The sequence below is a fragment of the Procambarus clarkii genome, chromosome 41 (genome assembly GCF_040958095.1).
Source record: "Procambarus clarkii isolate CNS0578487 chromosome 41, FALCON_Pclarkii_2.0, whole genome shotgun sequence".
Taxonomy (NCBI): domain Eukaryota; kingdom Metazoa; phylum Arthropoda; class Malacostraca; order Decapoda; family Cambaridae; genus Procambarus; species Procambarus clarkii.
The window spans coordinates 15,507,935-15,521,227 of NC_091190.1; the positions used below are offsets into that span (position 1 = coordinate 15,507,935).

Here is a 13,293-nt window from a genome sequence, read left to right on the forward strand (position 1 = left end):
GGGCCAATAGGCCTTCTGCAGTTACATTGATCCTTATGTTCTTTCAGTCTTACATTGTGGCTTGTTGAGCTTGGAACCGTTGCTCCTCGTTTGTGTTACATCTAACCTTTTAAAGAAGTTGTCCGGATCAGTAAACAGGAAATAGTGCTATATGTGAACCATTAGAATAAACTATGAAGGAAAGACAAATGACAACAAAATTTAGCATACAGTACGTTTTATTTATTATGCAAGGAAATACATTCTAAGTTGAATATTTCAGTTGATAATGTACAGTTTATTTTCGCTTCATGATTCGTTCCTCAAAATTTTAATTTCATTTTGCTTTGGAGATTTATCACGCGTTACAATAGATGAAAATTGTGGAGCATGCACAAAATAGAATGCAAGTTTATGATTTCAGCTATACTGAACTGTACGTAAACTTTTTCTGTCAGAGTGTAGGTGGGTGGGTGATGAGTTCAAGGTGTTGCAGGGAGGAACAAGAGTTGGAGAGTGCATGTTGAGAGTCTAGGGTGTTGCAGGGAGGAACAAAAACTGAGAGTGTATGAGAGTCCAGGGTGTTGCAGGGGGAAAAAAGAGGTGGAGAGTGCATGGTGAGAGAGTCCAGGGGATTGCCGGGAGGAACATCATCTGGTCAACTACTCGACGGTGAAGTCAATGAAGCCGTTATCAGTGCGGCCGACCAGGTATCCAAGAGCTTCCACCTGGTCCTCCCGTGTGTCAGTAACGTCTCCCTCACCATTGAAGTGCCAGGTCCAAGCGCCCTGTCAGAAAACGGTGAAGTGGGCCTTCGCAGTCAGCATTAACTTACAACAAAATTTATTTATATAGTGCATTAAAGAAATGTAGGTACTATATAGGCTTCGGTGTTTGGCATGAGGCTAGTCAACTTCCCAGTGGGAACAATATCCAAGAGGTGATGGTTCGACGATGAATGAGCGTATACATACGCTTTGTTTGTAGTGAATATAAGAGCATATATATGCCGTGTGTGTAGTGAATATAAGGTTATACATATGCTGTGTGTGTGTAGTGAATATGATAAAAGTATACATACGTTGTAGCCGTGTTCGTAGGCGTACACCAAGAGGTCTGGTAGAGGTGTTCCAGCTCCTCGGACAGACGCAAACTCTCCAATTACTAAGGGCTTGTCAAGCACGTAGTCAGGGGCGTCAACCTACGGAAAATATTGGAGATTTCCTAATTTTCTCCAGAATTCGACCCTGCCGAGTCGTTTAACAACCAGGTACCCATTCACTGCTGGGTGAACAGAGGCTACAGTTAAGGATTGGCGCCCGGTCAATCCTCCCCGGCCAGGATTCGAACCCAAGCCAAAGTGCTTGCGAAACGCCGGGCGAGTATCTTACCACTGCGCCACGGGGTCTGCTGCAAAAGGAAGACTTTAAGTGTGTCTCGGGTTAGCTGTTTTCATTATTGTGGCAGTCTTTGCAAATACGTGTTTCTTAACATGGGTAGATGGAGTCTTAAGAGTGGAGTCTGGAGTGTCATGAAAATATAAACCTAATTAAAGATGAATATTATATATTATTAAAACAGATTATGCATTATAGAACTCAATTGCACAATGCAAAGCCTATTCATATTAATATAGTATTTAGTCTAAATACACTATCAAAGGTGAACTTATTTTTTGAGGCGGGCAGTGACGACTAAAATGCTGAGATGTATATATGAACAACTTTTAAATAATGTCATTGCTAAAATTATTGTGTACTTATGCACTATCATGAATTAAGATTTTTTTGTTAGATTTCCTTAATATCGCATCACTGTCTACTATATAACCAAGATACTCCTACCTTGTGCTTCAAACTCACACTGTATCTTGTACTACCCACTTCCCTAATATTAGTATTTAGGACATATATATCTTTACCAGTATGATCACCTCTGTCAACTTATAGTGTAGTTATTTGTTGATATAAAACATGGCTACAATGTATCTTTTCATCTACCTGACATGTTGGATTAAGGATCTGCCCGAAACGCTGTGTTAGGCTTTGCATGAATATAAAAATACTGATCTTATGTAATCTCACCAAACCATTGTACCTTCTTGCAAAAAATTATTATTATTATTATTACTGTATAGCCGAGAGACTGACCGTGAAGGGAGCATCGATGGTCCAAGCCTCTAGCCAGTCATAAGTGTGCATCTGGTAGTAGTCAATGTGGGCGTCAGAACCGCCGGCAGCCTGGTTGAGACAGGTGTCGGTGTAGAAGTTGTTTGAGTTGGGGAACACGTCGTTCGCAGAGAATTGGCCTGCCAAGATGTTATGTATAATTAACTTCTCAGTTTATTATAGAGGTTTCGTTGTTATTATTCGCAAAAGCTCCACTATATCGTTGAGAGGTATAACCATGTTATAATCTGGCAACATTTAATTAATTGGGGGAACGTTTGTTCAGCTTTGTTCGGAAGGATACTTACTCCAGGCACCGATAGTGATCAGCGTCTCCGGGTCGATGCTGCGGACGGCCTGGTTCTGTCGCCCGATGAATCTAAGTATGCTGGGGAACAAAAGACGTTGAAAATTGAGCCACCTACATAACAAAAGACACCCGTTGAACAAGCTGATGATATGTTGCTGTTTCGTCCTGAGAAATCTTTGAATCTCGGGTAGTCGTGTAAAAAACCTTCACACAAACTGTACGTCCCATAAAGAAGTAATTTTCTTTGAAAATGTTTGTTGCTGTATAGGCTCCCTCGGAAGTAAAGTGATTCTAATGAATTGCTAATTCTTATGTGTGTAATAATAATAAGTGTTGGTGGAGTATAAGTCCACTAGATATATACAATGAAATCATCTACGGTATAAATAAGGGTGTCTTTTTTAAATGTAGTTATCAGAAAAAAATGTTTCACGTGTTGCCTTTCAACATGGGAAAATATTTGGAATATATACAGGATGAGATTCGAAATTATGTTTTTTATGTTTTTGGAAATATGAAAACAGGTGTTTGGACGGGACAGGGGGGGGGGGGTTCTTGCGTGTGTATTTTTCTCTCTCATTGGTTCATAATAAATGAACTAAACTAAAACCTTCATTCTAAAAGTTTTTTCTCGCTTGCGTAAGAATATCTATTCTAGTTATATACTGAGTGAATAACGTTAGGCGAATTTTGTTGAATAATTAGTAGCTGCTGGTATAAACTGTTGCAACATTCAGCCGATCCTCCTAAAATGAAAGTACTTATAGTAAATATTTGGTGGAAAGTACCAATATAAAGTGATGGACCACCAGAAAGTTTATTTATGTATTACTGAATTTGGAAAAAGCGGAAACATTTTTAAACGCAACATAAATATAAGACCAAGCCTAGGCTCTCCTAGTAATCCTGGGCCTAATATTTGCTATCTTTGGTCTAAAATAATATATATGCGTGCTATACTTGGTCTAGGAATATTTAAGTTTGGTTTTATTAGTATTTTTTCTGGACTATAAATTTAATAGTACAAAAAGTGATTCTGATGGACTATCACTACACATTGGTACTTTCAATCAAATATTTAATACACTATCACTTAAGGAGGATGGGTTGCAACATTATATAATTGAACATGATCGTTCCAAAACTACTAGTTTGAGGCTTGAGCATGTACCTCGAGCAGCACCTCCATATTGTATCATATTACTGCCAAAGTGAAGTAAAAACGATTCGTTCACAATCCTATTATCCAGCTTCTGTACAGCTCTCGCCAGTGGCTCGCCCATGGTTCCGAAGCAGGTATTCCTTGCAATTATTGGTTCTATGGCTATAATTTCTCTACTTTTAAGTTCACTCCAGTATCTCGTTCACAGCTCCGAGCTAATATTCTTTCCAATTTATAGCTCATAAATCAAGTCAGGAGCATCGACAACTCTTGTCAATATATTATCTCCGATGTACAATGATTGATTGCAATATTTATTCTGGCGTCGTAAAAGCGTGGGTCATTGACAATGATAGAACACTATCTCCTGTTGCCAGCTCGTCTATACGATTGTCATTTTTACTATATATAACTACACCACCGGTTACAGCCCCTATGATTAAATTTTCTTGGATATTTTTAATTGTCTTGTGAGGAAGGGGGAGACAAGACAAGGGAGACGTACAAGTGAAGTTCTTTTAACTATTGCTCATGGCTAGGGCATTAACTCTCCGACCATTGCAAGGATGCTCAACACCTCCCTCCCTCACAATGCCAGGCCAGGCTACTCACCACCTCTCACCCCACACCGCATTTCACATTTGTAAACGCACATTAATGACACTGCAGAAGACACCTGGAACACTGTTTATGTAGGACAGACGTAAATCTGTGTATTTATGTATGCAGGTTAGAGTAGCATTTTAAAAGCACTACAATCACTTTATGTGGATGTTGTACAGTGAATCACTGAACAATATATGTTTAACAGATCTCTAACCTTGTCCATGGAGAACAGAAGGAAATTAATATATTTTGGTTACCGTTGTAAATGTATGGCCAATTCTGTGGTAGGAAAAAAAAAAACGCCTGGCTAGGCTACTCGCTGCCTCTCCCTCACACCAACAGGCTAGGCTATATATACTCACTTCTCCATGGGGATTTCATTTCCAGCCCAACCGGCTCCCTGCACACCAATTTGGGTAGTGTCGTAGCACGGGTCGGTATTGCTCTCAACCTGCAAGGAAAGGTAATTATGAGGAGAGCGCGCTCAGCCAGCATGGCAACATAGCATTGGATATAAATTTTCGATCTTTTTCAACGCGGCACAACTGAACAAGTTACAGGAATTGTAAGGCACCATAATTTTTTTAAGGAAAGACTTTATATATATACAGTATATATATCAACGGGAATTAAGAGCGTTTCAAAGTTTAAGAGCTAAAATTCTAATTATATATTTTTTTAAATAATGATGATCATGTATTTCAAAAGATTGTTTTTTCTTATTATTCCTGTTATTTGTTACCTTCCCTCAAACTCCCGCGATACACTGATTGAAAAATGCGGGTCTTTGAGCTGGGATATGAGGAAGGATTTAAGAAATGTAAGTCATTATCAAAATAAAGCACCAGGTCGGAAGGAATGACGCCTAAGGACTTACATTAACGGAGCTTGAACACCGACCCCGCAAGAAGCGAGGCCGTTGCTCTACCCAGCAGGCAAAGTGGATACCTGTAAGACCACAGCCGCTAGGGACCCAGGTAGAGGGAAAACTCGGTTGATGGTGAACCCAAACTTGGTCAAGTACGAACCGTTGGAAAATAACATAATAGACTGTTCTGTTTTATTCATTACTGACTGCCAAAATATAGTCTATACGATTAAACCAATTTCACGAATAGTGAAATTGGTTCATTTTATTATTAATTGTTCAGAATAATTTTATAGCTTTAATTTATTATTCTTTTTGTTAAGAAATTATGGTATATCTATATTATAAATAATAAGTTAAGTTGGACAATCAGAATAAGAAAAATTATATACATAAATACAAAATAAATCGGCAAAATAAGCCACAGAGGTGCAAGTCTGGCGTGGATTTTTTTGGTTGATATTTGTTTAGCGCGGACCTCAATTAAACCAACAGCAATTCGGCCTGAGTGACCTTGCTGACCAAGCCTATGGTACAAGAAATCCCATTCTCGGGGTGAGAAAGCCTCTTAAAGGCCTGGCCAGAATGATTCCGACCCACGAGCACCGCCACCTACCAGCACTATGCCCTCAGGTTCGTTGAACACCTCGTAGGATCCCAGGGCGGGGTGTCCCTTGATCGTCTCCATCAGAGGCTAGAAATGGAGAATCAATTATTACACATCTTCGCTAGGCTAATGTATGTATAACCAACAAATGTTTTTTTTTAAATTCCATGATCAATGGCTTAAGCGGAGTAAATAATGATCAGATTATGTCACCAAGCCGGGAAGACTATATAGTTACATATACAAACTCTCCAAATCTCCTGCTATTGACTGGTACACTTACAGTGAGGCAGTTCTCTATATAGGCGTCAAGCTTGGCGTCGTCATACAAGAGGTCAATGGTTTTCTGGTTTCTGAGGACAGCGGCATTCCACATGCACAGATTCACAACCACGTTGCTCTCTTCAGCAGCGTCCAGCAGCGAGAGAACATCGTTCTCAAAGGTGCCAGTCCTGTCGCAGGCGGTGACGAAGCCGTCGGTGTCATAGTTCGGGGTGTTGTCGCCCTCCACGTGCACCCACACTCCTGCCGCCAGGGTGACAGCACACACGTAAATTGGGGTATGGTTTCCCATTGTATTTGGACTTATAGAGGTCTCCCTAGCCCAACCCCAGGATGCAGTCCCAAACAGATGGGTATCTATTTATTGCTACGTGAACAAAGCCATCCGGTGAAAGAAAACGTGCCAATCCGTCTTGGCTTTTAGTTAGGTTGATCCACTGTATTTTTAACGGAGGGGTAAACCGAGAGAACGGGCTGAAGGAACGGAGGTATACAGTACTCAAGGATGAGGGTGTATAGTACTCACTGATGAAGGTGCACAGTACGGAAGAATAAAGGTGCACAGTACTCACGGATGGAGTTGCCGCCGGCGTCGGCAATCTCCTGGACCCAGGTGGCGATGGTTCCGTCGTAGGCGCCGTTGCCGAAGTCATAGCCATAGTTATGCCAGGCGATGTTGCTCCCGCTCAGGAACACCACCTCGTCCCCGTAGGTCAGGTTCGTGCCCGACACCTGTTAGTAGAACGGCGGGTAATCGACACTTGTTGCACACGAATCATTTTGTTTTAAGGATTAATAATAGTTATATCCTAAAGACCAGAGGCGCTCATCCAGGGGTGGGGGGGGGGGGGAATTTCAGAGTTTCAGGGGAGGGAATAGGGACCACAGACTCAAAATGTTGGAATATTCATCTTTCTGCAAACTACAACTCTACATAAAATACATAATCTACAGGACATCACACATTATTGTATGTCACAGATTAAAAAAATAACGATAATGTCACACGATTAAAAAAGTAACGTTTACTTCTATCAGTGGAAATATTACATTTATAGTTATATTTTACTGTTGTTTTTTATTCACATATTTTGGAACCCAACAAGAGTGCAGAAAAGGAGGATACTATGAGTCATAAACTGAATATGTATTCACATCCATCATCATCAGTGAAAAAGAAGGGTTTCAATGTGTTATTTGGAGCAAAGCTTTGTTAAACGATTCTATGAAACCAACAAAGCTGAAGCAACATTTGTAGAATGTTCATCCTCAACACAGTGACAAGGACAAAAAACTTTGTTAAACCTTATGGAAATGCTCTCAAAATTAAACTGGATTCAACATGAGCATTCCAAGAAATGAACCACATGGTTACTGAAGCGTCTTACTAAATCGTAGCACTGCAGGTAGAGTAGAAAATACCACATACAATTGAGAAAATTTGATCAAACCCAGACCAGCCGAATAAACTGAATCTTCAGATGCAAGGAAGGAATACAAATATCAGCTTTCATGTGGAAGCTGGAAAACTGGAAGAGAAAGTGCAAGATAAAAAATGCAATGCTTGATGAACTGTCATTAGTTCATGTTGCTGGTAATGATGACCAAGTGCTTCCAGAATTTGCAAACAAATAAATTTTGCAGCATTTGACAGCGAAGGAAAAAGAATTTAGCCGATATTTTCCTGAACTTAGTGATGAGTAGTTGGATTTGATGTGAAATCCATTCAGATTGTCGGCTGCAAAAGTTCCTGATGATTGTTAAGCTGGATTTCTGGCGCTGAAGACTGATTTGAGAGCAAGAAATACGCTCGATGAAAAATCACTTACAGATTTTTGGACCATGATGTGCGATTCCTGTCCAAAAGTGGCAGGGTTATCCAGGCATTATTGCCATTTGTGTCGTTATATCACTGTGATTAAATTTGAATTTTGTTTCAAGTGAAAATGAAGCAAGGAAGTAGATTGGATGTTGAAAAAGGCCTGCGCTTTGCCCTTCCGACTCTGGCATTCTATTGAACATTTTGTGTATTGAAGTAGGCTTCAGTTTAGACTGTTAAGTAATTAGTTATGAATATAAAAATACTTCTTTCATTCAAGTTTTCAAATCGTCAACATTTTCTGGTGCTATTAAATTTGTAAACTTCCACGATGAAAATAATCCAAGCAAATGCATATGTATTAATATAGAAAAAATATAAGATTTTTAATATTATATGCATAGTATTTGGAATGCAACTTTTGAGTCATTCTTAGAGGGGTGAGTGAAATTCTGTCATGGTGAAAAGAGTGCATGGGACAAAAGTGCGTGTAAATAATGAAAAACCTCCACTTACCTGGAGTCTTTTGGCAGTGGTGGACCCCAAGAGGGCCAACAGGGCGAGAATGAGCATTGGGGCCATCTCAGCTGCGGTGTATGTTGTCACATCAGGGCCCAGGTGGCTCTGAATTATATACCCAAGTCCATCCCCCTCACCACCACCCCTCGTGACCACCAATCATGCATCGTCTCATGAGATACCCCACCTAGCAACGTCCCACGATACGCCCACACACCACCGTCCGATGATACGCCCACATAGCACCATCTCACAAAACGACCACCCACAGTGATGGTGTGGGGTGCCTTCAGATAGGCACCCACACAGCACCCTCCCATAAGGCGGCCACCCTGGATCGTTCCACGAGACTCTGACCCAACACTATCCCACGAGGCATCCACACAGCACCATCCCCAAGGCGCTCACCACACAGCACCATCTTGCAAAGCGTCCACCCTGAACCCATGAGAAGTACATGGGAAAACCAGATAACCGAAAACCTCCCGCCCTCTGCCAAGGTTATCATCTGGGAAAACTAAACTGCTGTTTATTTTTTGTGGCACGATAGAGGATGATGAAGTTGAAGGTTAAAGTAAGGGTGACGCTAACCTTAACCACAAGGACGTACGTTGATGTGGACAACGAGTGTTAGTACAAGACAGGTACTTTCCTTGTCTTCGTTTTAAATTTAGATTTTATATCGTGTTATAATTAAGTACTTTCCTTGTCTTCGTTTTAAATTTAGATTTTATATCGCGTTATAATTTTCAAACCAACAAAATGTGGACTGTAATCAATTTGTACTGTCACATGAGAAGGCTGGGTTGCGATTGTTCCATAGAATATCGAAACGCTTGCCTGCCCGAAACGCTTTGCGTAATAGTGGCTTTAGGCATTGTATGTACTAGCTTCATCTATAAATCGATCAATTTATGTAAAATCTCTTGTATGTATGTACCTTACCTGAATAAACATTTTATTTTATTTTTATTTTTTTTAACATGTTAGGTTCAGATAAATTATGGAAGCGGTGAATTGAAGCCTAGCTATAATATCATGCTAATTTAGGCTACCATTCCCCCATCAAGAGACTCTACTATTTTATTGTATATTTAATACTACGACTATTTACAGTATTTATATTTAACACTACGGCTATTTATATTTAACTCTACGGTTATTTATTTAAATATATAAAATAAGGTAGAATGGGTTGCGAAAGTACATATTTTGGTGGTTAAGTTGTACAATCTTGCAAAGCCAAGATTGATACAAGTCTACAAAACATATATATTGGCCTAAATTATATACACACGCTTTCTGTCTCCGAGAACGGAAAACATTAATTTAGTTACGATACAACTTTTTGAACTGAATTTATTGGTAAATAGTTGTAGTGCATTACATTGTCAGGATGGCCGAGTGGTCTAAGGCGCCAGACTCAAGGTAACTTCCCTTCCAATAGAAGGGCCATGGGCATTCTGGTCCTCTCTGAGGGCGTGGGTTCGAATCCCACTTCTGACATTAATTTTTTTCTCATAAGTTAGGTTAATTGAAGTTTTGATCGATTATACGCCTTTACAATTCCCCTCCGGACAGGTTTCAGCTCCCTGGGCCTGCCTTTCAGTCGCGATATGCAATATGTCTCATCTCTTATACGGATCATACCTACTGTTCAAAGTATGCATGAAGTTAACCTTTCATTATATTTTAGATCATTCCAGTTGTTTTCTTACATTCCCAAAGCTTATACTGAGTTACTAATTTCTACTTACGTCTTTTGGCCCTGTACTTGTTTTTGTTAACTTTAGTTTTTCTCCACTTTGCCAATTATATTAAAAATCTTATATGTAGTGATCATGTCGCCACTTCTTTATCTTTATCGTGTTCTTTATCCACCAGGGTGAGGCTTAGGTCCCAAAAGTCTTACCATGTATCTGAGTTCACTTAAGTTCGAGGTTCAGTCATGCAGCAAATCTTCAGGATTTACTCTAGGTTTGCTTTGTGCTTTGTTCAGACGGGGATCTCCACATGTACTGAGGCTACATCTTCTAGTACTGCTGTAATATTAACAATGTATGTCGCCCTGACGGCTTCCTTGTCCAGATGCCCGAAGGCTACTCGAATGTTTGTACCCTTTGCATATGCCGCTGATGTTTTCTGGTTTGTGTGTGTTTCCAGTGATAGGCTTTGAGTTACAACTCCCAGATCTGTTTACATTTCTTACTTTTATCCTTTACCTTCCAGTCATTCTATATACTTCCTGTGGCTTTTTCACCCTCGTCCAAAATTTCGTTACTTTGTATTTTCTTATACAGTTGAGCAACCATTTCCTAAATCATCCCTCCACATTATACACGTTCAAATTAGTCTTGTCAGTTTTGCACCATCCGCAAACACTTGAATATAGAATCCAACTTATGTTATTGACGTATAATTAGAAAGGCGAAGTATGGCCTGTTTGATAATTGACATCTTATGAACTCACTACGTTTTTTTTTTTGATAATTGCCATCTTATTAAAACACTACACTCGATTTTCAGCCCATTCTGTGAGCGGCAGTAAATTCTTGCTCATCCTGTGAGCGGCGGTTTATTCTACACCTTTTGCTCATCTTGTGAACGGCAGTTTATTCTGCTCCTCTTACTCATCCCATTAACAACAGATTAATAAGATAATAAAGAAGAAAGAATCACTCTATTCTTAACATTTTATATTTATATGAAAACGCGAACCAACTTGGTAGACGTAGCCTCCATAGCTCAGTGGCTAGAGCGCTGGTCTAGTAAACCAGAGGCCGGGAGTTCGATCCTCCCTGGAGGCACTGTGGTATCCTAATGTGTTTTTATGGTTACTTTATAGAAGGAAATTATTAAATTTACCATTTTCGGAGTGATGTAAAGTAGTTACTGTCAAATCGTAAGAGTATTATTTGGCGAACCTGATGGATTCGTTTTAGTTATCCATCTGACCGATTATGCTGTCCATGCCACCCACTCGGTTGTTTTTATTATCCGTGTCATCCAACTGGTCGTCTTTACACTCTGTCATTCACCCTGGTCGCCTGTGGTGTCCGTGTCACCCACCTGGTCGTTTTTATTGTTCGTGTCATCCACTTGGTAGTCTTTGCTGTCCTTGCCATACACCTGGTCGTCTTTGTTGTCTATGTCATCCACCTGGTCGTCTTTGTTGTCTATGTCATCCACCTGGTCGTTTTAACCGTCTGTGTCATCCACCTGGTCGTCTTTGTTGTCCATGTCATCCACCTGGTCGTTTTAATCGTCCGTATCATCCACCTGGTCTTCTTTATACTCCGTGTCATTCACCTAGTCATTTTACTGTCCGTGTTCTACACTTGGCCAACCACTAGGCTGCACGGTCTTTCTTCAATGCAGGTCAGCGTTCAATCCCCGACTGTCCAAATGGTTGGGAATCATTCCTTTCCCCGGTCCCATCCCAAATCATTATCCTCACCCTTTCCAAGTGCTATATAGTCGTAATGGCTTGGTGCCTTCTCCTGATATATAAAGTATATAAAGTACACGTGGCCATCTTTACGGCCCGTGTCACCCGTCACCCACCTAGTCGTCCCTACTGTCCGTGACATCTACCTGGTAGTCCTTACATCCCTATCATCCACCTGGTCGTTTTAACTGCTTGTAGTAGACGAACAAGGGAATGCAGGTGTGAACAGAGCACCCAAAAGCTGCAAACACCTTAAATGATTACCTGAATGTTACCTGAATTTATCCGAGGGTCACTAGTGGCCTCGACGAGGACAAGAATCCGGCGGCTTGTCAAAGTGAACAAATAAGACGCAGTAACATGTGATGCCTGAAACGCTAAGCGTGTTAGTGACTTTGCAAGAATGTAAAAATATCATTAACGTAATCTCACCAACCCATTGTACCTTCCTGTAAATAAAATATTATTATGTGGGAGAGGCATATTCTACACAAACATTCAGTGTCGATATGACAGCCCAATAGGCTCATGGAGCTGCACTAGCTGATAAGCTCAGAGAGCTATACTGATAGGCTCAAAGCTCACGGCGAAGTACTAGCTGATAGGCTCAAAGAGCTGCAATGATAGGCTCACTAAGTTGTATTTGGCTCCAAGTCTCATCAGAACCTTTGACAAGCCGCCGGCTTCCTCTCCTCACCGAGGCCACTAGAGATGGTGGCCCTCAAGTAAATACAGGTAATTCAGGTAAATTATCTTTTGCAGTTCAGCTTGTATTGGGGTCTAAGTGACAAGGTGTGTGGACCAAGACAAGAACAGACATTTAATACTGAGTTAAAACTGAGTCATTTAAGGGATAAATGTAAACGTACGTTGTATGAAATGCCAAGTCATTTCACTTCAAATTATAAAATATTTGCAATTCTTGCAAATTGTAAATATAATTCCGTATGATAATTCTAGTACATGAGATTTGTTAAGTTTGTTCCTCAGAGCCAATAGTGGAAGTGTAGTGGAACCACAACTAATGGTTGTGGTTCCATTAGTTTAAAATGGGCCAACGCTAAACTAACCATTAGTTTAGCGTTGGGCTTAAGACCTATCGACTTTTGGAGGGCTATTAGGGGGAACTACAAGTGCTTCCTAACCATCCAGCATGTATACTTTAGTTCTAAACATGGACCAGGATTAAAGTAAACTCAATATGTATACTCGAAGATCCCAAAGTTCAAAATTAATTAAATTTCGAATTATTAATATGTAAGAGTTATACATTGAATGAGTTTCTTCATTTTCTGTTTTCCAACACAGAAAACATCTCTTACGTCGTGAGTGTTGATGATGGCCAACTCAAGTAAAGCCAGGAGAACGATACAAATTATTAACTGTTACCATCAGTTGTGGCTAATTTATTGTGCGCCCCATACTCATCCTGTGAGCGGTAGTTGATTGAGGAACCCTTCCTCATCCTGTGAGCTGTAGTTTATTCTGTATCCCATACTCATCTTGTGATTAAATATAATGGGGT

At 40.3% G+C, this 13,293-nt stretch overlaps 1 protein-coding gene, 1 long non-coding RNA gene and 2 other non-coding genes across 4 annotated transcripts in view; 3 read left to right on the top strand and 1 right to left on the bottom strand.

Annotated features, from left to right (window-relative positions):
- Positions 1–13,293, top strand: part of LOC138373093 (uncharacterized) — a 200,128-nt gene that overhangs the window by 2,487 nt on the left and 184,348 nt on the right. The gene's annotated exons all lie outside the window — the stretch shown is intronic.
- LOC123761020 (mannan endo-1,4-beta-mannosidase) lies at positions 201–8,766 on the bottom strand. Its single transcript, XM_045746835.2, has 9 exons — positions 8,318–8,766; positions 6,555–6,714; positions 5,984–6,225; positions 5,710–5,787; positions 4,588–4,676; positions 2,456–2,535; positions 2,130–2,287; positions 1,061–1,180; positions 201–767 (listed from the first exon to the last, which is right to left on the bottom strand). The coding sequence occupies exons 1-9, from the start codon at positions 8,381–8,383 to the stop codon at positions 642–644; spliced, it is 1,119 nt and encodes a 372-aa protein (XP_045602791.2). The 5' UTR covers positions 8,384–8,766; the 3' UTR covers positions 201–641.
- Positions 9,711–9,826, top strand: TRNAL-CAA (transfer RNA leucine (anticodon CAA)). Its single transcript has 2 exons — positions 9,711–9,748; positions 9,782–9,826. It is a non-coding gene; the product is annotated as a tRNA-Leu (tRNA).
- Positions 11,055–11,127, top strand: TRNAT-AGU (transfer RNA threonine (anticodon AGU)). Its single transcript has one exon. It is a non-coding gene; the product is annotated as a tRNA-Thr (tRNA).

Coding starts and splice junctions, on each gene's coding strand:
- LOC123761020 (XM_045746835.2), bottom strand. CDS start 8,383: ATGGCCCCAATGCTCATTCTCGCCCTGTTGGCCCTCTTGGGGTCCACC. Junction 2,536..4,587: donor AATGAAATCCCCATGGAGAA/GTGAGTATATAT, acceptor TTTGTTCCCCAG/CATACTTAGATTCATCGGGC. Junction 768..1,060: donor CCTACGAACACGGCTACAAC/GTATGTATACTT, acceptor GTTTTCTGACAG/GGCGCTTGGACCTGGCACTT.